Genomic DNA, 23,631 nt, shown 5'->3' on the forward strand with positions numbered 1-23,631 from the left:
ACTTTGAATGTTGGCACTATGACTTGTAAAAGGAGAGAGCTGGCTGATATGATGGAGAGAAGGAAGGTAGATATACTGAGTGTGCAAGAGACCAGGTAGAAGGGGAGTAAGGCTAGGAGCATCGGAGGTGGATTCAAACTTTTCTATCATTGTGCAGATGGGAGCAGAATTGGGGTAGGTGTAATTCTGAAGGAAGAGTAGTATGTCAAGAGTTTGTTGGAGGTGAAGAGAGTGTTGGACAAAGTGATGAGTATGAAGCTGGAATTGAAGGTGTGATGATGAATGTTATCAGCGCATATGCCCCACAAGTTGGGTGTGAGATGGAAGAGAAAGAAGAATTCTGGAGTGAGTTGGATGAAGTGGTGGAGAGTGTACCCAAGGAGGAGAAAGTACTGATTGGAGCGGACTTCAAAGGGAATGTTGGTGAAGGAAACAGAGGTGATGAGGAGGTAATGGGTATGTCTAGTATCAAGCGGAGCAATGTGGAAGGACAGATGGTGGTGAATTTTGTGAAAAGGATGGAAATGGCTGTGGTGAATATGTATTTCAAGAAGAGGGAGGAACACAGGGTGATAAGAGTGGAGGAAGGTGCACAAAGGTGGACCATATCTTATGCAGGAGGCATGATCTGAAAGAGATTGGAGACTGCAAGGTGGTGACAGGGAAGAACGTAGCTAGGCGGCATCGGATGGTGGTCCATAGGATGACTTTGGTGATCAAGAAGAGGAGGATAGTGAAGTCAGAGGATCAAATGGTAGAAATTAAAGAAGGAAGACTGTTGTGTGGAGTTCATGGAGGAGTTAAGACAGACACTGGTGGTAGTGAAGAGTTGCCAGATGGATGGGCAACTACTGCAGAAATAGTGAGGGAGACAGCTAGGAAGGTAAGGAAGGTACTTGGTGTGTCATCTGGATAGAGGAAGGAAGACAAGGAGACTTGGTGGTGGAATGAGGAAGCATACCAAAGTATAGAGAGGAACAGGTTGGCAAAGAAGAAGTGGGATAGTCAGAGAGATGAAGAAAGTAGACAGGAGTACAAGGAGACATGGTATGAAGCAAAGAGAGAGATGGTAAAGGCAAAAGAAAGGGAGTATGTTGAGTTGTATGAGAGGTTGGACACTAAGGAAGGAGAAAAGCACTTGTACTGATTGGCTAGACAGAGGGACCAAGTTGGGAAGGATGTGATGCAGGTTAGGATGATGAAGGACAGAGAGGAAAATGTGCTGACAAGTGAGGAGAGTGTGCTGAGAAGGTCGAAGGAGTACTTTGGGGGCTGTTGAATGAAGAAAATGAGAGAGAGAGAAGGTTGGATGATGTGCGGATGATGAATCAGGAAGTGTGGTGGATTAGCAAGGATGTAGTGAAGGCAGCTATGAAGAGGATGAAGAGTGGAAAGGTAGTTGGTCCAGATGACATTCATTTTAAGGCATGGAGATGTTTAGGGGAGATGGCCATGGAGTTTTTAACTAGATTGCCTGAGGAGTGGAGAAGAAGTATACTCGTACTGATTTTCAAGAATAAAAGTGATGTGCAGAGCTGTAGTAACTACAGAGGTATAAAGTTGATCAGCCACAGCATGAAGATATGGGAAAGAGTAGTGGAAGCTAGGTTAAGAGGAGAGGTGATGATTAGCGAGCAGCAGTATGGTTTCATGCCGCGAAAGCGCACCACAGATGCAATGTTTGCTTTGAGAATGCTAATTGAGAAGTATAGAGAAGGTAGAAGGTGTTACATTGTGTCTTTGTGGATTTAGAGAAAGCATATGACAGGGTGCCAAAACAGGAGGGAGGTTAGTCCATGGGCCAGAGCCCAAAATTTCCTATTTCGGTACACTCAAGGTGGCAAAACTTACTTATAATTTTTGAAAGGATCCATGTCTGTAGATGATATTTTGGTATGATAACCATTCCTGAGTGGCAGCTGTATCACAGTTATCAGCTCATGAAGTTAACCACCCCCTAAAGTAAATTGCATTTTAGACGCTGGTGCATATCCTGGTTTAGCCTCATGGTCAGGACATTTTCCAATGTTCTATAATATTGTCTTTGGTATCATTTTAAAGGGGACCTTCTTAGCTTTCATTCAAGCCCTGTTGTGGATATTTCTCACAAATATAGAGGTCACTTGAGCTCTTCAACCCGTCAATAACACACATCTTTCTGCAATGTTCGCCTAAACTATATACTTTCTTTTAGCCCTGTGGCATCTAGGAATATCAGGGACACAAAACACAAAAACTGGAATACTCACAGGACTGTAAAGATTCAGGAAATGTATAATATACCCATACTATTTCATTGTGTGAGGTGATTGTGAACCTTAAATTAGAAGGGCATTATTACTAAGAAACTAACTAGACCAAAGCCAGTTAGTCCATGGGTCAGACCAGATATTGATATCACCCAAGGTGACACAACTTCACTGGTGCCATTTTATTTGGTACACTAACAGAAGTAAAATGATACATGATAACCTTTCCAAATGAGCAGCTATTTCATTTTTCTTTCAGGAAACCTGTTTCTGTGCCTCTCACGATTGTGTATTTGCCCAGATTTTTACAAATATAGTATTTCAACACCCCTGGTACTGATTAGCCTAGCTTAAACTCTGGGACAGTTCTTAGTTGGCCAACAACCAAGGATAACCAGTAGTGTACTTCCATTCATTGTGCTAAGCTAGGCTAACGTGCAGCCAGATAGCTTTCTACTAAACACATATAGAGGAAACTGGTATCTATCTTCTTGTCTCACTCTGGAGAAGATTGTAAGCTAATTTCCCATAATGTTAGCATGTTCTTTTAATGTATATGTTAATATGATTAGTTAAAGTGGCTACGAGGAACTTTCATCTTGTGTTGATTTTAGCGGCCTCATGTGGACAAAATACAGCTGTTGCATAGCAACTAGGTAATGTATCTATTTGTGGCTATGTAAGATAAATAATGGTAATATGACGCTGGTGAAGCAAAGTAAACTTTGTTTTAGTAGTGTTCATACACCTAAGTTACATGTATTTGTTTGTATGTGGCAGGTGAAAACTGACTGAATATGGCCACTGGTGAACAAGCAAGTTTTTACCCAATACCAAAGCGCCCACGGGTGGAGTGCATTATCCACTGTTCTGATGATACAGATAAGCTGGTTTCACTACAAAGTGTCGACTCATGGAGAACTCTGCTCAGGGCAGCTCAGATACGAAATCATGCACCAGTTTTGAAACTGGCAAAAGACATTCCTGAGGGACAGATTCCAGCAATCTACTACCACAGAAAGTGTCGCAGTATCTTCACTATGAAGCAAATTCTTGATGGCCTCCTTGCAAAAGAAAAGAAAAGTTGTGTCTCTGCTGAAGAGAAACAATCTAAGAGAGTAGCTCGACATGCTCCAAGTACATCTAGGACTTATGATGCAGAGTGCATATTTTGTCAGAAAAACAGCAAATATTCCAAGAGACAGAATACGAGAGAAGTACTGGTGCAGTGTCGAGAACTGCGAGCTGATGCAAAGATCAGGAGTGCAGCCACAAAGAAAAGGGACAGCAGAATCCTTGCCATTGTGAGTAGAGACCTTGTAGCAGCTGAAGGGCACTACCACAGGTCATGCTATAGCCTTTACACCAAAGAAGAGGTTTCCAAAGGAGAGGTTGCCAGCAATGAAGATGATGATGCTGCAGCCCAGTATGAAGCTGCTGTGAATAAGGCATACAATGAGCTGTTCCTCTTCATCAGGATGGAGCTTTTTGGCAATCCTCAAGTGATGACAATGACTGATCTCTCTTCTAGACTGGTAGCTTCAATGAACTCCCAAGGCATTGCCCAAGTCAAGGAATCAACCAAGAAGCACATAAGGTGAAACCTGGAGAGTGAGTTTGCTGGAGCCTTGCAGATATTCCCTGATGAGAAAGGAAAATTCCTCCTCTATCCCGATAACTTGTCCATGAGGGAACTTGCCAAAGAAAATTAGTCTCTCAAAAGGGAGCTGCAGACCCTGAAAAGTGTCAGTGCACAAGATGTTATAGCCAAAGCAGCCATCAAATTGAGAGCAGACATTAAAAGTCAAGATGTTCCTCAAACCTGGCCGCCTGAAGTCAAACCAGAAGCAGAATGTCCTACCATTCCAGAGTCGCTCATTATCTTCCTTTACTCTCTACTCACAGGCTCAAATGATCCTGATCATGCATCCCAGAGAGTGCAGTGCCTTCTGCAGTCATTTGGCCATGACATAGTATATGCAGTGACATGTGGAAATACCAAGCCTTCCAAGCACATTGTTCTGCCATTCAGTGTCAAATCGTTGACAGGAAATGTAGAGTTGATAAACATCCTCAACCGACTTGGTCACAGTGTGTCCTATTCACAGATGGAAGAGATCAACACTGCCCTTTGTCTCCAGAAACTCTCATCATCAGGGAGTGGCATTGCCCTTCCAGCTAACATCCATCCTGGCATATTCACAACTTTAGCCTGGGACAATATCGACCGTCTTGAAGAAACTGTCAGTGGTGAGGGAACATCTCACAGAGTCAATGGGATTGCTGTGCAAGCAAAGCCAGTCAACCCACTTCCTGTCCAACCCATGCCCACTGTTCCCAAAACAAAGAAGAGAAGCATTGATGGACCCCCACCAATGTTACCAACTTACAATGCTGGACAACGGGTAGGGCCACCACAAAGCAAAAAGTCAGATGCCGATACTGCAGCCAATACTAAGCTTGCCAGAGAGAAAAACCTTCTTTGGGTCCTAGCACGCATGTCACAACAAGAAGAACAGTCAGTCAGCAGCTGGACAGGCTTCAACATCCTGACTCGAGGAGAGATGACGGTCATCCCCGACAATATAGGCTATCTGCCTACCATCAATGCTCCAGCGACACAAATGTCTACTGTCAACGAGGTGCTTAACCAGTCACTGAGCATCATGCAGTGCTTAGGCCTGAGGAAGATTGTCTGTGTCTTTGACCAAGCCCTGTATGCGAAGGCTGTCGAGATCACATGGAAACACCATGACAAGTTCCATGATATCATCGTTAGGCTTGGGGTATTCCACACCATCTGCACACTGCTGGCAATAATAGGAAAGCGTTTCCAAGATGCTGGACTCAAAGACCTCTGCATTGAGTCTGGCATGATTGCAGAAGGCTCAATTGCTGGTGTTATGGATGGCCGCAAGTACAACAGGGCAGTGCGACTACACAAGCTCCTGTATGAGGCTCTCATGCGACTGACCTTGAATGGTTTCCTGTCCTGGTTGGAAGAAACTCACAGGAATGACATGGTTCACCTGAATGAGACACTGAAAACCATTGACAGCCTTGGGAAAGAAGTCTCACAACATGCTTTGAAGGAGGTCCTCGAGAACAGCTGTTGTACACGCATCATGGATCTATTTGAAGTCTACCGTGAGTTCCTTAGAGGTGGAAACGGCAGCTTCTCGAACTTCTGGATGTCCTATTTGGACATGGTTGAAATCTTGTTGGGGCTCATCCGAGCATCCAGAGAGGGAGACTGGATGCTACACTTGGCTAGCATTCGAGCAATGATCCCATGGTGCTTTGCTTATGACAGGATGAATTATGCACGCTACCTCCCCTACTACTACGCCCAGATGTCTGAGCTGCCCATCACACACCCAGATGTGTACACAGAATTCATGGAAGGAGGCTTCTCAGTCCAACTGGGCTCCACCAATCCCTTTGGCCGAATCCCTGTTGACCAAGCTATAGAAGAAATGGTGAACAAAGACACCCAAACAGCTGGAGGGACAAAGGGATTCAGCTTGAAGCCAGGAGCTGTGACCAAATATTATCTCACAGCTGAGTATAGAAGCATGTACCTCAGACAGCTGAGAGACCTGACAGGTCAAGGCAGGTGCAAATGGTCTCATCCAGATCTACAGAGTCCAAGGATCAAGAGAGATGAAGCAGATGTCCAGTCTCTCATGGACCTTATGGAGAATAACTGGCTCAATCCTATGTCCCCTGATGAGATTGATTTGGTTAGCCTCTCCACTGGCAACATGGCTCCACCTGATGTGACCATAGATCTCTTGAGAGCTCTTGAGAAAGGAGAAGAGGCCTACCCAGCATTCCAGCAAACAAGGTTAGATGCAGACCCACCACCTGTGAAATTCCACGACAAGATGACCAAGCAAAGTCTGAAAACATTCTCCAATGTCAGCACAAAACAAGCTCATGGAAAGAAAGCACAGGATGTGGTTCTGAAGGCAGATAGAAACCTTTTCAGTCACATGATCCTGGTGGCTGAAAGCAGGAAGGTGAATCTGAAGGATGTCCTTGCCTACCCATTGGGCCCACTACCATGGGCACTGGCAAATGCTGATGGGTCCTTACGAAAAACAAACAAGGCTGCACTTGCCAGAGAGCTTGAAAAGAATGTATCTCCTGCAGAAGACATCCCAATCCCATCTACTTCCATCATTGATGGGATGAGCCTGGTCCAAAAAATGAATGGCAACAACAAAACCTTTGCACAGGTGGCAGAGTCAGCCTTGACCCAGGTCCTCCATGAGGGAGCACAGAGTGGGAGGATTGATGTTGTTTTTGATGTCTATCACCAGACTTCGATCAAAGATGCTGAACAACTGAACCGGGGTGGAGACATCACTCTCCAGTACAAGAATCTTGCAGGGGGACACCACGTCCAGCAGTGGAGAACATTTCTGTGCAGTTCCTCCAACAAGACCAGTCTCATCAAGTTTCTGGTGGAAGAGTGGAAACTCCCACGACACAGAGCTATGCTGCATGGCAAGGTGTTGTACATGACCTGTGAGGAAACCTGCTACAAGTTGACAGAAGATGGGTGTGAGGAAGCAGCAGAACTGCACTCCACACATGAAGAAGCTGACACCCGTCTGCTCCTGCATGCATTGCATGCAGCAAATGCGGGCTCAAAGTCAGTTATCATCACAGCTGAGGACACTGATGTCATGGTGCTTTGTCTTGGCTTCCAGAAGGACATCACCTGTCCCATCTACCAGAAGTGTGGGACTCAGAACCGCACACGGTTTGTCGACATCACCAAACTGGCAAGTTCACTTGGAGACAGCATCTGTGACAGCCTAATTGGCTTACATGCCTTCACAGGCTGTGACACTGTCAGTGCATTCGCTGGTCGAGGGAAGCTGAATGCCCTGAAGATAGTGAGAAAGCACACTTCCTGCCAAGAGACTTTTAGTCAACTGGGACAGACATGGAATGTGAGTGATGAGCTGTTCACCTGTCGGATGTATGTTGCTAATAGCAGCACTGCTGAGGTGAACAAACTGCGTTACCAGCTCTTCTGCACCAAAAGGGGAGAGGTTGAGTCCAGCCAGCTGCCACCATGTAGAGACTGTCTCTTTATGCATGTTCAACGAGCCAACTATCAGGCAGCAATATGGAAGTGCTGTCTGCAGGCTAACCCTGTGGTGCCAAGCCCTACTGAGTATGGATGGACAGACGATGAAGGCAAGCTGGCCATTTACTGGATGCGCTCCCCACCTGCACCAGATGTGGTCTTGGAAATGCTAACATGCAAGTGTGTGCATTCATGCAAAATGCCAAGCTGCATGTGCCTGTCAAATGGACTTCCATGCACAGACATGTGCAGGTTACAGACCTGCAGTAACCAAAAACAGCAGGATGGTCCAGAACTGGACTTTGAACTTGGGGAGTCAGATGATGAGAGAAACGAGCAGTTTGATGAATGACAGTGTGATGATTCTGATGGTATTACTGTGGTAGTAGTCTATTGATGCACAGGATGTTGATTCTGGACTTGGTTACCCAGAGCTTGATAACAATAATGTAACCATATTCACATATACCCATTACCCTACCCATTACCATTACATATACCCACTAATGATATGGGATTACATGTATCATTGACTAAGTATATGTAAATGTCAATGTTGTTTAAAATATTAAAATAGTTCATTACCTCACTATGGTATTCCTTTTTATCATGTATTTTGATTGTGTATTTAAACAAATGTATAGAGACCAGTTTGTGACCTAACTGGCTTTGGTCTAGTTCTCATTTAAGGCTCACAATCACCTCACACAATGAAATAGTATGGGTATATTATACATTTTCTGAATCTTTACAGTCCTGCGAGTATTCCAGTTTTTGTGTTTTGTGTCCCTGATATTCCTAGATGCCACAGGGCTAAAAGAAAGTATATAGTTTAGGCGAACATTGCAGAAAGATGTGTGTTATTGACGGGTTGAAGAGCTCAAGTGACCTCTATATTTGTGAGAAATATCCACAACAGGGCTTGAATGAAAGCTAAGAAGGTCCCCTTTAAAATGATACCAAAGACAATATTATAGAACATTGGAAAATGTCCTGACCATGAGGCTAAACCAGGATATGCACCAGCGTCTAAAATGCAATTTACTTTAGGGGGTGGTTAACTTCATGAGCTGATAACTGTGATACAGCTGCCACTCAGGAATGGTTATCATACCAAAATATCATCTACAGACATGGATCCTTTCAAAAATTATAAGTAAGTTTTGCCACCTTGAGTGTACCGAAATATCGTCTGGCCCATGGACTAGGTGTGGTATTTTATGAGGAAGTTGGGAGTGATAGAGAAGTATGTAAGAGTGGTACAGGATTTGTATGAGGGAAGTGTGACAGTGGTGAGATGTGCGCTAGGAATGATGGATGGGTTTAAAGTAGAGGTGAGATTATATCAAGGATCAGCTCTGCCCTGTCTTGTTTGCAATGGTGACAGACAGGTTGACGGACGAGACCAGGCAGGAGTTTCCATGGACTATAATGTTCACAGATGACATTGTGATCTGTAGTGAGAGAAGGGACCAGGTTGGAGAGGTGGAGGTATGCACTGGAGAGAAGAGGAATGAAAGTCAGTTGGAGTAAGACAGAATGCATGAATGAGAGGAAAGCCAGTGGAATGTTAAAGATGCAAGGAGTCGAGGTGATGAAGGTGGATGAGGTTAAATACTTGGGGTCACCTCTTCAAAATAACGGGGAGTGCAGAAGAAAGGTGAAGAAGAGAGTACAGGCAGGGTGGAGTGAGTGGAGAAGAGTGTCAGGAGTGATTTGCAACAGAAGTGTACCAGCAAGAGTGAAAGGGAATGTTTACAAGATGGTATTGAGACCAGCTATATTGTACTGTTTGAAGACCGTGGCACTGACAAAAAAGACAGGAGGCAGAGCTGGAGGTGGCAGAGTTGAAGATGTTAAGATTTTCATTGGGAGTGACAAAGAAGGACAGGATTAGGAATGATTATATTAGAGGGACAGCTCAGGTTCGACGATTTGGAGACAAAGCAAGAGAGGCAAGATTGAGATGGCTTGGACATGTGTGGAGGAGAGATGCTGGGTATATTGGGAGAATGATGCTGAATATGGAGCTGCCAGGGAAGAGGAAAATAGGAAGGCCAAAGAGGAACTTTATGGATGTGATGAGGGAGGACATGCAGGTGTTTGGTATGACAGAGGAAGATGCACAGGACAGAAAGAGATGGAAATGGATGATCCGCTGTGGTGGCCCCTAACGGGAGCAGCCGAAAGTAGCAGCAGTAGTAGTAGATTGACTGTATTTCACTGCTCCAAAACTGGCAGCAGGATCAGGTGACTTGGACTGTTATACTGTGTGTGTGTGTGTGTGTGTGTGTGTGTGTGTGTGTGTGTGTGTGTGTGTGTGTGTGTGTGTGTGTGTGTGTGTGTGTGTGTGTGTGCGTGCGTGCGTGCGTGCGTACATGCAAATATGCGTGCATGCTACAGTGCCCAACTCTCAAGGATTTGCCACAGTTTTTTGACAATCTTTGAGTGAATGGTGAACGCTGTGGTGAGTGCTGAATTCGCATTACTCTCTTGCATGTTGTTACATTGTGGCACATATATGCAGCAATGACATGGTTTCCATAAAGCCACTGACAACCTGACAAAACCTTTGTATATTAAAGTTTTGTGACTTAAAAAGCATTACTAAAAGTTCCACTGAAAAAGGCATCACTATAACTAGAATTAATCACACTCAAAAAAAACTTTGCATAACAGAAACGAGTTTTCCTGAGGAATGTGTGGGTGTGGACCAATCACACTGATTGACAGTGTATTGCATTATGCAGACGTCTTTGTTTCGAATGAATAAAAGTGTTCTTACTTTTGCAGTCCTGTTCATACTGGACCTTAGTTAATGATAAGAAGTTTATCAGGGAAATAAGTTTTCAGGGTCTTTACAGGCAAATGTAGCAAATGTGTCACGGTTGTTATTGAATTCAATAGCTTTTGTTTGTTGTTGGCCATAGCAGTGATTCACATAATTGTTCATGATGTTGGCTATACAGTTGCTTGCCCAATTGCAGATAGTTACCCCTCTCTTCCTCCCTCATTACAATAGTCACTGTTTTCTCTTGCTTTCAGTGATATGTTTGGCAATGTTTAGAGCAATACTTGCATGCCATAAGATGTGCTGCTAAATGAATAGATAAAAATATCCTGGATTGGAGTTGCATGGAGTTGGCAACCCTAACGCATGCACACATGTACATGTACACGTATCACGAGATCACCGTTGAGGCGCCAAATTCCATTCAGGATACTGACTCTCCTATTCTCTTCTCTACATAAAAAGGAACCAGGCCTGTGAATTCCCAGACTCATAGCTGCAGATGGCTGCCATTTAGTAGGCTTGGCCTCTCTGATTTGGTCCATTTCGGTACCTTTTCAGTCCATTCTAATTGGCTTTTATATGGATGAGCAATTCAACAGATTTCTGATATGAGAGAGCTGGTTAACTGCATGAGGTGTGATGTGGTGAAGGGCGGTGTGACTTTACCTTAGCATGAGCTCGTAGCGTGTAATGGCAGCAGGGCTGGTGCAGGGGAACACCTGGCGCATGTTCTTCATCAGGCACAGGCAGTGGTCTATGTACAGCCTGAAGCTGTCTGACAGCTGCCTTTCCTGGACACATGGAGGGCGCCCCTTAGTTATGGCTAATTATAAGCTCGGCTGTGAGACATTTTTGGGGTTGAAACCAAAAACCTTGATGGATATCAGTGACGAGCTAAGCTAATGGGGTGGCTTATTCCAGGTGATGAAATGTGCTTTTCCTACCAGGAGGCCAACAGTAAAGAACCTTACCAAGTCTCCTCTCACAGTGGAAGGGTCCCACTCCGCATCGATGGCCCTAAGGAGGCGAAGCAGCAGGGAGTAGCAGACCCTCTGCCTCCGATGGTGGCTGCTGTAGCACTGCCAGCGGCTGCATGAGATAACACCGTTAAACCTTCACCTCCACACCAAAACCCCAACGGATCGGTTGTTTTGACCTGTGCTTTTCCTACTACTTATCTTATTTCCATTTAGATCGACTCATCAGATGAATTATAAGTTTTCTTACCAATAGAAGTCAGACAGTAGTTATAAATGGTCAAAGATCTGAATCAATTTTAATGTCCACTGGCTTACTGCTGGATTATTTACATTCTCCATTACTTTTTATTTTGTATACGGATGACCGACGTAGCAAATATAAAAATCATCATGTTGTAAAATTCGCTGATGACAATGTTATTACATGGACCCATAATGCAAGAGATTGTGGGCTGGTGCGACACATCTCTTCTAGATTTAAATGTATCCAAAACTAAAGAAATGGTAACATTACCAACACAGATAGACAATGTTCCAACAATCACTCATGGAACAAGTGCTGAAATCGTCCAAATTACAAATTGAGCTTTAGTGACAATACAGATGCTATTGTGAAAAAGGCTTATCATCTGTACTGTCTTCTTAAACTAAATTATTTTGGAGTGGATCAGAGAGCATCGACAACATTTTATTCCTCTTTTATTGAGAGTATTTCTCAAAGATATTTTTATTGGATTTTAAACGACAAATACAAATATTACACAAATATTTCATGCACATTTTTATATTATGTTAATCTGATTTACATGATATACAAATGATAAAGCAACATGACATATAATCTTAGTCCCAATCAGCCCCCCCAACGCGCCACCCCACTAGCCCCATCTACAAGCCGGGATGTGCTATGTAAGAGGGGTTTTTTTGTCCCTGGAGTGAAACAGGAAAGTGCTGGAAGTCGGGTTTAGGATTTAAAAAAAACTAAAACAAAAATAGGTAAGTCAGTAAACAGAAGATGGGGGGGGGTTAGAAACTGGTAGACCTTCACAGGTTATATTACTGACATAAATCAACAAAAACAAAGAGAAGGGAATGAGGCAATAATTTTTCAGTTTGGCTGAAGATATATCCCCACACCTTTTGAAGCTTGTCCTTGGAGTTACAGACTGAGTAGCTGATCTTTTTGAGGTTTAGACAGGACATAATATAGGACAATATGCTGCGTTTGGATGGGGTCAGGTGTACGTCATCCTGGTGCCAAACAGGGCGACCAGAGGGTTAGGTTCTAGTTTAAAATTGAGGGTTAGGGATAGGGTTTAGAAGACATCTTTCCAGTATTTTTCAAGTCTAGGACACACCCAGAACATGTGGATAAGGGAAGCCTCATCCCCCCTACATTTGTCACAGATGGGACTCGCATCCAGGTACTACATACGGGATAGTTTGACTTTGTATTGAGATTATTTCAATATTTTCATTTATCTGCTGGTTTACATCCCTTTGACAAAAGGACAAGAACTGACTGCAAAGTGTTGTTACGCTCAGCTCTAAAATTATTGGTAAAACACAAATACCCTAGTGCAGCTTAATGCTGCACAAGTCCTCAAGAAAGCATTTAAGATACGGCCCCACACATGTCCTCTATGACTGCTTTAACCTAATGCCATCAAGAATGCGTTTTAGATGCCTGGATGTAAAACAAACAGAAGGAGGTTTGTTTTTATTCCAGAAGCCATTAGACTTGTGAACAGCTACAGAACAAGAAATGGTCAGTTTACCTTTTGTGTAGACTGATAAATTCATGCATTCACACTTTGACTCCTTTGTGGTATTAGATATTGTTGGCCAGTTGTAGACTGGCCATTGCTCTGAATCCTTGTGTGTTTAAACTATTTCTGACATTGCTATATTTGTATTTTTTTTTTAAAAAATTTAAAGAATTAGTGAAGTGTATATGTGTACTTTTTTGCAGACTTGCTTGCCTCAAATTGCCTCTTGAGGGACAAATAAAATATTTTGAATTGAATACTACTATTACTATTACGGTTACTTACATAATGGCCTGTTGCAGGGGTGAAAGGTCAGTTTGTACAGCATGGTGAGTGAGAATGGTCCATGCTGGGGGACTAACCTGCCCATTCCAATTATAAGGCTCCATCTAGAATTAAATGGAAAGTTGTGGTACTTAAAATCAGATGAAAATAAAGTAACCATCACATTTTTATAACAACAGCATAATAGTATAATAGTCAAAATACACCAGCTTCTATATATGAGGCCTAACTTGAAGCAGGGTGATTTATGAAAAGAAATTAAATGGAGATACAATGATTTAAAAGTTCAACAATTACATTTAAAGATAACATGTAAGGATAATAATGCATAATAAGGAAACACTGAGGGTGGTCTGACAGGACGTGGAAGCTGGGCAGGCTAAGCTAACTGCTAGCCCATGCAGACCGGCAGTTCCAACAGTCATCCTGGCTGGCGTTCGTTCCCCTGGACGGTGATTTTTTTTTTTTTAGATATATGAGTTAGTTTGGCTATATGTGTTCTTGTAGTTCTTGTAGTTTTTGGATGTGAGTTTTTGTCCTTGTGTTGCACTGCTGTGGGCTAGGGGAATTATGTTTCATTTCATTTCATGCACTTGCACACATGAAATGAAATGACAGTGTGATTCTGATTCATGACAGTAATTGTAAGATGGAAGAAAATGAAAAATACATTAAAAGACGATGCTATAAAAGTAGGTTGTGGGTATTAATTTTTTTATTTTTTGGATTTTTTCCCGGTTTTTCTCCCCAATTGTACTTGGCCAATTACCCCACTTTTCCGAGCCATCCCGGTCAATGCTCCAACCCCTCTGCCGATCCGGTCCGGGGAAGGCTGCAGACTACCACATGTCTCCTCCGATACATGTGGAGTCGCCAGCCGCTTCTTTTCACCTGACAGGAGTTTCGCCAGGGGGACGTAGTGCGTGGGAGGATAACGCTATTCCCCCCATATCCGGCTTTTGGCCACAATTGAAGACACAATTGGCCGTGTCTGCGGCCAATTGTGTCGTCATGGATGTCCGACTAAGCTGGAGGTAACATGGGGATTCGAACCTGAGATCCCCATGTTGGTAGGCAATGGAACAGACCACTCTGCTACCTGGACCCCCCTGTGAGTATTGATTTGAAAGCTAATAATGAATAAGCCAACACCCTTGAAGCTTAAAGTGGATATTAAGTTTACTTTGCAAAACCAACCTGTAGCATACAAAACTAATCCCTAGCGATCTAGGGATCGAGCAGTCAGAAAATGGCATTGACAAAGCCACCCTTTAAAAACATGATTGGTAATATTTGTAAAGACTGGCAGCTAGTATCATCTTCTTCTTTTGGCTTATTCCCCGTTTCTCAGGGGTCACCACAGCGCACTAGCAGCTAGTATACTGTATACTACTACTGTATAATGTGTGTACACTGTATACTGTGTATGTGTGTATACTGTGTGTGTACTGTGTGTACTGTGTGTGTGTGTGTGTGTGTGTGTAGTATAGTATAGTGACTGGCAGGTAGTACAGAAATGCTAAAACTGGGGAGGTGTGGTCTTTTGTTTGTCTGATAGCCCAACCAGATGGGTGTGTACCTTATGGGCTCAGGCCTGATCATAACAGGCCCTCTGATCACCTTTCTTGCTCTCCACCCAACACTTCTAGTCTGTGTTGTCAGCAGTATCCCCCCCAGTAAAAAAAACAAAAACTGTTTCAGAAAACAGTCCATCCTAGCAGCTACATTTTGACAGATCTGGAGACTTGAAGGCATCTTTCCACCGAGGCAGGAATAGATGAGCCTAAAAGAAATCCATCCATCCATTATCCATTATCCAAGCCACTTATCCTGCTCTCAGCATCGTGGGGATGCTGGAGCCTACCCCAGCAGTCATTGGGCGGCACATGGGGAGACACCCTGGACAGGCTACCAGTCCATCACAGGGCCGACACACACATACACATTCACACCTAAGGACAATTTAGCATGTATGGCCGATTCACCTGACCTGCATGTCTTTGGACTGCGGCAGGAAACCGGAGCACCCGGAGGAAACCCACGTAGACATGGGGAGAACATGCAAACTCCACACAGAGGATGACCCGCGTCAACCCCCAAGGTTGGACTACCCCGGGGCTCGAACCCAGGACCTTGTTGCTGTGAGGCAACCATGCTAACTACTGCGCCACCATGCCGCCTAAAAGAAATGTTACATTTTATTTGTATTTCTTATTTTTTTACATTTTGGTACAAAAACCAGCTGTCTCAAACGGATCTTTGAATGTCAAAATACTTACAAAGATTATCCTAGATTTCGGCCTGTTGTCATTGTAATGGTGGATAGGTTTTGTAGAATAGGACTCCCGGTAAAGTAATAGAGACTTACCTGAACATGGACATGTTCGTACTCCAGAATCTGCGCCAGCAATTTCTTGTGAATAACAACATTTGACTCTTTCTTAGTTAGGGCTGTATCTCTCTGGAGGAAAAAAAAAAAATCAGTCAGGTGTAGCAGTGATACTTCAGTTTTACACCACAGAAAGGAGATCACATTTAAAAAAAAAATCTTTGTCATACTTACATGGCTGGTGAAAAGCTTTAACGTCAAGTAGCATTCTCCCTGAACCTTGGACGCACTCGAACGTGGCTCCAACCTAAACCACTTGTCATAGCCAACCACAGGGAACTCCTACAACAATGGAACAAAATGCAACCAATTCACACTTACTTCCCCAGTATGTTGCTACACATCCAGACATTTCTGACATTCCCTTACAAGGCTGCATTTGATTTACTGTGTTAGGTTGACATGAATGGCAAGTTGGATGGTTTTGAATTATATTGGTTTTGAATTATCTTCAATTTTAACACCACTTCCAGTGTGGGAAGATGGTGGCGCAAATTCACGTTTGCAGCGGCCTCACCCAGTACCAGTGTGGGAAGATGGCGGCGCGAACTTACGTTTGCGGTGGCCTCACCCAGTACCGTTCATGCGGTGTCTTTGTCCACAGCTGCGTCTAAGTTTGTGTCTTTGTTTGATGGCTGAGAGAGCTGGCGCTGGATCGGCTGGGGAAGCTTGGTTTGTTGTCCTGCGGGCTCAGGGACCACAGCCCTGCCTGGAGCTGTGCCCGAAGAGGAAACACTGAGGGCGGTCTGACAGGACGTGGGAAGTGGGGCAGGCTAAGCTAACAGCTAGCCCATGCAGACCGGCAGTTCCAATAACACTGAGGGAGGTGTGGCGGCAGCCTCGCCTAGCGTTGACTGTGTTTTTGGTGTCATTGTGTAGATTGCAGGGAGGTGTTTCAGGGTTGTCTGGCTGGGAGAGCTGGTGTTGGGTTGGCTGGGAGAGCTTGGTCTGCTACGTCTGGTGGGCCCAGGGACCACAGTTCTGCCTGGAGCTGCGCCCGAGGAGGAAACACCCGAGGGCGGTCTGACAGGACGCGGAAGCGGGGCAGGCTAATCTAATTGACAGTCATCCTGGCGTTCGCTCTGTTGGACAGTGTTTTTTTTTGTTTTGTTTTTTTGATATGCTGGATATGTATGTTTTGATATGTTGGATATATCTGTTTTGTAGTTTGTTTGTTTTTTAGTTGGGATATATGTGTTTTTGTCTTTGTGTTGCACTGCTGTGGGCTGGGGGAAATGATATTTCATTCCATTTCATGTGCATGGAATGAAATGACAAATAAATATTTCGATTCCTGATTAGCCCAAATTTTGAAAAGACTCACATTCAAAGGGATGTTGATACACCCCAGAAAGTCATCAGCATTTTCTTCCGATCCCGACGACGCAGATCCATTGGCCCGGACGGATTTAGCAATCTGCTTAAAATACCTATAATGAGATAAAGCAATGTTCGAGATAGCAAATTATATCCTCATGGCTTGAAATTAGTGGGTCTTTCCAGTCTGTTCCACAGCCAGACAAGTGTCATTCATTCATAAGAGCTGCAAGTGCTGAGATAGCGTCTGGTTTACTATTCTAAGAGAGTTGTTTTTCTTTTCTTCTCAATTAAAAAAAAAAGCATTTAAAGGCAAGTGGGCAGACCACTGACTTAATACTTATCTCCTTTAAAAGATTGTAGGAAGGTTGCATTTTAGACAGAGCATAAAGGAGCCAGAGGAAGATTAAATCCTGTGCCAGAAGGGATACTTATGGTTTCTAAGTCTGCCTTATCCCCTACACTATCTCTGGTGGCAATCATGATTTAAAGCCCAATGCATTCATTCAGTAGTCAGTTACCAGAAAGCAAATCACACAGGCCAGTTATTTTGAATGCGTTCATTTCTGCACAGGCTTTAGGGATTAAATGAAAGTGGAAAGTCAAAGATAAAGTTAAAGGGCCTATGTTTGCCAGATGGCAAATAGCACTCAGCTATTTGTGAGATGTCCCCACCTGGACCTCTCCATGAAGTAACTTTCCTCTCTAAATGCAGACAGCGTTTGACCTGTATGCATTTAGAGAGGACATCTAATCACCAACTGAGAAGGCAATAGACTTTGTTCCATTCAGTGCCGAAAACTTGGTCCGTTCCTCCCAGTGTCAGCGGAACTTTATTAAATTGAAACTCCTCCTTTACTTTGAATGAAGATCGGACTATAGACTTAACTTTATCCCCATAAACCCAACTCTATGAATAAATACATTTACAATATAGTCATCTATTCTCCTGCGTCCTTCTTCCATCTATTTGGAAACAAATAATCATGTCTCTCATGGCTACAAAATAAATAAATAAATATCATTATTAAAAAGAGTGCATATCATTTCTTGGAAAAGAAAGGATATCCAAAATAGAGCATTTAACTTCACCACTGATGGATACTAGCTGTGCAAAACTGCAACAACAGTGGTAATACTTTTACATTTTGAAATACATAACACTTCTTTTTTTCTTTTTTTTTTTTCCAGAATTTTCTCCCCCTTTTCTCCCCAATTGTATCAGTCAATTACCCCACTCTTCCGAGCCATCCCGGTCACTGCTCCACCCCCTCTGCTGATCCGGGGAGGGCTGCAGAGGGATCACACTCACCTGACAGTGAGGAGTTTCACCAGGGGGACGTAACACATGGGAGGATCACGCTATTCGGCCCAGTTCCCCCTCCCGCCCGAACAGGCACCCTGATCAACCAGAGGAGGTGATAGTGCAGTGACCAGGACACATACCCACATCCGTTTTCCCACCTGCAGACATGTTCAATTGTGTCTGTAGTGACGCCCGACCAAGGTAACACGGGGATACAAACCGGCGATCCCCATGTCGGTAGGCAACGGAGTCGACCGCCATGCCACCCAGACACCCAAATACTTTACAATTTTTGACTTTAATTACGTCTAATTTCATTCTTTTTCACTTCTATGGTATGCCCAAAGGTCACAGTGAGCAAGGCTTTAAGGCAAGCTCCTTATGAGGCAAATGAAATGGATTTTGATGGTGTACCTGCCCATTCCTCTCAGTCCACTGACTTCATTGAGTTTTTTGCAAGCCTCGGCAACAGAGACGTCGTCATCATGATCCCTGAGGACAAATCAAAGGTAGTCGTGCACAATAGTTTTCATAGATATTTTGTCAGTTTTGTACAGCAATACACTGTTCCCTTTTTGGGAGTCTTTGTCCACTGTTCCAGCTGTGTTCTGTAATAAGCAGCCAAATTATCCAAGCAAAATATCCATGGCTTTGACCCAAAGCCAGAGGACAGTCATCTTAAACCATGCGCTGATTCTGCTTCGACTTCTTCAATTATCAGCTGGTCAAATTAAAAAAGAAAAAGAAAAAAGAAGAAGCGTGCACGCTTGTACGTGAATCTGTCATAACAAGAAAGACTGTCTTCCTATGAATCCATTATGCAACAAGGCTATTGCCTTCTTCCTTATGTTATGAGCCCAGAACAGAAGAGTTTCCGATTTTAAGAGGTGATGTCAATCAGAGTCAGTTATAGAAAATTACAATAAAAATAATTGATAAAATACTGTACTGGATAACATCCTAGACTATTGATAAAATACTCAACAGAACATTTCTGTCTTTCAGAACAATTTGGTTGCCTTAGGGTTGTGACTGTTTTCAAGAACTGTACTACTGTACTTATCTTACCATATGTCGAGGTGTAAAAGATCATTATGGACATCATCTATGTCACTGTGAATGAAAAAAAAAGATAAACAGGAAAATTCATCAGATTCATTAAAAGCCCGCTATTGAGATGGTTTGGGCATGTGTGGAGGAGAGATGCTGGGTGTATTGGGAGAAGGATGCTGAATATGGGCTACCAGGGAAGAGGAAAAGAGGAAGGCCAAAGAGGAGGTTTATGGATGTGGTGAGGGAGGACGTGCAGGTGGCTGGTATGACAGAGGAAGATGCAGCGGACAGGAAGAGGTGGAAACGTATGGTCGGCTGTGGCGACCCCTAATGGGAGCAGCACTTGTAGTAGACACACACACACAACACACACACACAAATCATGTAAATACTCCTCTTCATACTGTTACTGTGATTTGGTTGAATGCTGTGCAATAGTAGTAGATTAACAGCCAGCACTTGAATACATCGTCTGTGAATAACTCACACCATTACATTACATTACAGTCATTTAGCCGATGCTTTTATCCAAAGCGACTTACAATAAGTGCATTTAACATAGGAAATCAGGAGAACTACTAGTCATCAGAGGTCATACGTGCATCTAAACAAGCATCTAAGCATCTACACCATTTTTTTTTGGTCACTTTCACAGCAAACACAGATGATAGCATGCCATAATTCTGGCATAATTATAGCATCACAGGGCAACTATGCGAAAAAAAAATTGAAATGATGAATTATGTGGTGCTGTGTCTCATACAGCATGCATGTGTGCCTCACTGTGGAGTAAGAAGAAAACAATGTACTTACAAGACAAAGTGTTCATTCCAAACCGGGTTGAGCGTCTCTGGTTTAACATCAGTGACCTGAATGCACCTGGCGGCCAAAACCTCCTTGGTGCTGGAGCGCTTCTCTAGCTTCTCCTTCCTCTTCCTGAAGCTGAATTTTCTTTCTTTCTTCTCCTCTGGCTCCCTGGGGCTGTGGCCCAGGAGGATCCCCAGCATACAGTAGGGGTCGCTGTACCCTGATTGGCCACAGCATAATGAACAGAAGGAATAAATAAATAAATAAATAAAAGAAAAAGATTGTTATGCACTCAAATATGCTTGCACTGATGCTGTTGTTACTGCAACAGGAACAGGGAAGCAATTGCCCCACTTGTGATTACAGCTTTTGTCCTTTTTTAGGTGAAGTGCCAGTCAGGTAATCAGTGTGGCTGGTAGACTACACCATCAAGTGTTGACCACCCCACAAATTAATTTGCATGACGGAGGGCAGTAATGTGGATCCACGTTGTATGGCTCAAACATCATTGTGTATATTTTTAAGCGCCTGTTGTGAAATGAAAATTTAAACCATGCACAGATTACATGTTGCTCGCCATTAAAAGAAAGGGATTGAATATCTCACCGTTTGCATCCTTGGCCATTAGATTTTTTGCTTTCATAACTGAGACCCTCAGGGAGAAACTGGCTCGCTGTAAACAATTTACACAGTCTAGTCAAAACAGCAATTCAGTATGTCTTAGCGACGAAGATGAAATGCAGCACAACATTTTTCTCAGATACAATACTTAATAAACAGGTTTGTTTGTGTCCCTAGAAAGAGTTCACTGTGCACTGATCACAATCTTGCCCAGACTCTAGAGTAAGTGCCCGGCAATTTAAGTGGCATTTGAAAGGTGTCACACTGTCAAGTAAAACATAAGTAATCATATAAAATGGGGTTTTCGGATGATATGAAAGCTCATGCGACTCAATAAAAATCTCTCCAAGGACTTTAGTGCACTCCATCTGCGACTCTCTGACTAATCCACTGTACATGCTTTCAGCTGAAGCCCTCACACCGATTTGCTGTAGTCATGACATTTCACCAAAACACTAAATGCTCCCTAAAAATCTCTTGAAATGGGAAAGTTCTTTTCATGTTTTTAGCAACTCTCAATCAACACTTAAAAACTAGAGGGTTCAAGTCCAAATTGCTTTATGTAGGAAAATAATAGCTAACCGAGTTTTGTCAAAATATCTCGAAAACTGCAAGGATGCAGTCAGTGTCACCTCATTTGTGACAAAACTCCTTCCTTAGAGTTGTGTTAAGGAAATAAACACAACAGCTGGATGTATGCAGACAGCAAACACACACATCTTCGAGAATCTAACTACGTCATTACTGCATATGCAGTATTATACCACAATAATGACGCAAATAGGGATGTTGTTCAGATGGGATAGTAAAGTAGTGAAATCAGTAAGGAGCAAAGCGTCTCACCTTGGATTCCAGAACTTTCTGAAGAATAATGTCATGCTCCTCCTCGCCCATATCAAACACCTTGGAGAAATTTGCCAAACATGAAAAAAAGAACATATTTTTACAGCAAAGATAAAGTAAATTTCCTCAAGCTCATAACTTACAAAAGCAAAAAAGAAACAAACATGGTTCTTACTCTTCCTTTCTTTAGAGTCCTGAGCCAGATGGCAGAGCAAGTACAACCACATTGCACTCACAATTGTAACACTCTGCTGACACCTTTATAGTCTGGGATGCATGCAACCCACATTGAGAATCACAAAACTGAAGACAACAAGAGGCCAGACACTGTACAGTGAGCACATCTCAATAACATCAGAGTAACAACAAGGCTGAATATCGACACACAGTGGGCTTAAACTTTGAGCTTTAATAAGAGTCCAGGCAAGAACATCTGCTCAGATTCATTCAGCCTTCTCCCAGGAACCTTGCCTTTGCATGAGACTGACACTGACAATATTATGATGAGAGACTTACAAAGGCTTAGGAGTTGGAATTAAATGTGTCTTTTTTTCTGATGTGTTGTTTGAGGACTGGATTTGAGAACAAAGACATGTATGTACCTGCATGTGTGTGTGTGTGCACCTGTTAACAGTTTTTCAAAGAACGGACCATAAAATAGGGACACATGCAAGGCCTTGGATCAGTTAACTAAAGAACGAGCGCACCTGCAGAAGATAAGCGAACAAGTCTTCTTCGCTAGTCACGTACTCTGGTGAAGGCACTCCCACCCTGTTGACCACCGTGTACACAGCCTCCTCATATAGCAGGTCCAGCTGCATGTAAACAGACCCCAATACAGATTTCAGCAATACTTATTCTTGGACGGCGACAAAAAATACAGAGAAGCGGTGCAGACAAACCTCTCTCCGGCTGATTCTCTCTGGGATGAAGGGCTGGTCCACATACTCTTGGGGTGGCGGCACTGTGCTGGCTCCTCTGTGGCACTGTGGAGGATGGGAGAGTGTACACAATACCTGTGTTGAACCTGGCTAGTCTAGGCTAGGCTGAATGACAGCTGGAGAGCAGGTGGGGTTAGGTCACAGCAAGACATTATTGATGGTGAAACCTTTGCTCTCAATCACCAATGCGTCATTCTGAAGCAGTATCTGGATTAGTGATTTTCTTCACACTGAACCCGAAAATTTCATCAATCCAGCAGAAATAAAAGTTTTATCAAATTAAAAAAACAAAAACAAAACAAAAACAAATGAATGCTTTATATCAAACTGAGGTAATAACCGTTAAGTAAAAGTGACTACAAAAATAAAAGTGTATACAAAAATAAATCAAAATGACTGATTGCACAACATTCAACCAAATCATAGTAACAGTATGAACAGGAGTATTTATATGATTTGTGTGTGTGCATATATATATATATATATATATATATATATATATATATATATATATATACAGATGGAGGAAAAAAGGTTTTAATACACTGCTATGTATTAACATTTTTACATAGTGTATTAAAAAACATTTGATACACTGCTATGTATTAAAAACTTTTTTTTCCTGCATCTGTACTGATATTCCACTCCTCATTAGTTGAGCACTTATAACAACACCATTGACAGTTTCGAAAAAAATACTATATCTACATATATATACACTCACTGGCCACTTTATTAGGTACACCTTGCTAGTACCGGGTTGGATCCCCTTTTGCCTTCAGAACTGCCTTAATCCTTCGTGGCATAGATTCAACAAGGTACTGGAAACATTCCTCAGAGAGTTTGGTCCATATTGACATGATAGCATCACGCAGTTGCTGCAGATTTGTCGGCTGCACATCCATGATGCGAATCTCCCGGTCCACCACATCCCAAAGGTGCTCTATTGGATTGAGATCTGGTGAGTGTGGAGGCCATTTGAGTACAGTGAACTCATTGTCATGTTCAAGAAACCAGTCCGAGATGATTCGAGCTTTATGACATGGCGCGTTATCCTGCTGGAAGTAGCCATCAGAAGATGGGAACACTGTGGTCATAAAGGGATGGACATGGTCAGCAACAATACTCAGGTAGGCTGTGGCGTTGACACGATGCTCAATTGGTACTAAGAGG

At 43.0% G+C, this 23,631-nt stretch overlaps 1 protein-coding gene across 1 annotated transcript in view; it reads right to left on the reverse strand.

The window, feature by feature from the left end:
- The window catches only part of baiap3 (BAI1 associated protein 3), a 67,791-nt gene that overhangs the window by 16,404 nt on the left and 27,756 nt on the right, over positions 1-23,631 (reverse strand). Inside the window, exons 3-15 of the mRNA XM_056288156.1 lie at positions 22,420-22,503; positions 22,225-22,332; positions 21,518-21,577; positions 20,660-20,726; positions 20,060-20,273; positions 19,262-19,306; positions 18,608-18,685; positions 16,895-17,000; positions 15,745-15,852; positions 15,550-15,642; positions 13,182-13,285; positions 11,119-11,236; positions 10,814-10,938 (exon numbers count right to left, since the gene is read on the reverse strand). Of these exons, the coding sequence (XP_056144131.1) occupies positions 10,814-10,938; positions 11,119-11,236; positions 13,182-13,285; positions 15,550-15,642; positions 15,745-15,852; positions 16,895-17,000; positions 18,608-18,685; positions 19,262-19,306; positions 20,060-20,273; positions 20,660-20,726; positions 21,518-21,577; positions 22,225-22,332; positions 22,420-22,503 (1,310 nt within the window). The remainder of the gene's footprint in view (positions 1-10,813; positions 10,939-11,118; positions 11,237-13,181; positions 13,286-15,549; positions 15,643-15,744; positions 15,853-16,894; positions 17,001-18,607; positions 18,686-19,261; positions 19,307-20,059; positions 20,274-20,659; positions 20,727-21,517; positions 21,578-22,224; positions 22,333-22,419; positions 22,504-23,631) is intronic.

The sequence above is a fragment of the Lampris incognitus genome, chromosome 10 (assembly GCF_029633865.1).
Source record: "Lampris incognitus isolate fLamInc1 chromosome 10, fLamInc1.hap2, whole genome shotgun sequence".
NCBI classification, from domain to species: domain Eukaryota; kingdom Metazoa; phylum Chordata; class Actinopteri; order Lampriformes; family Lampridae; genus Lampris; species Lampris incognitus.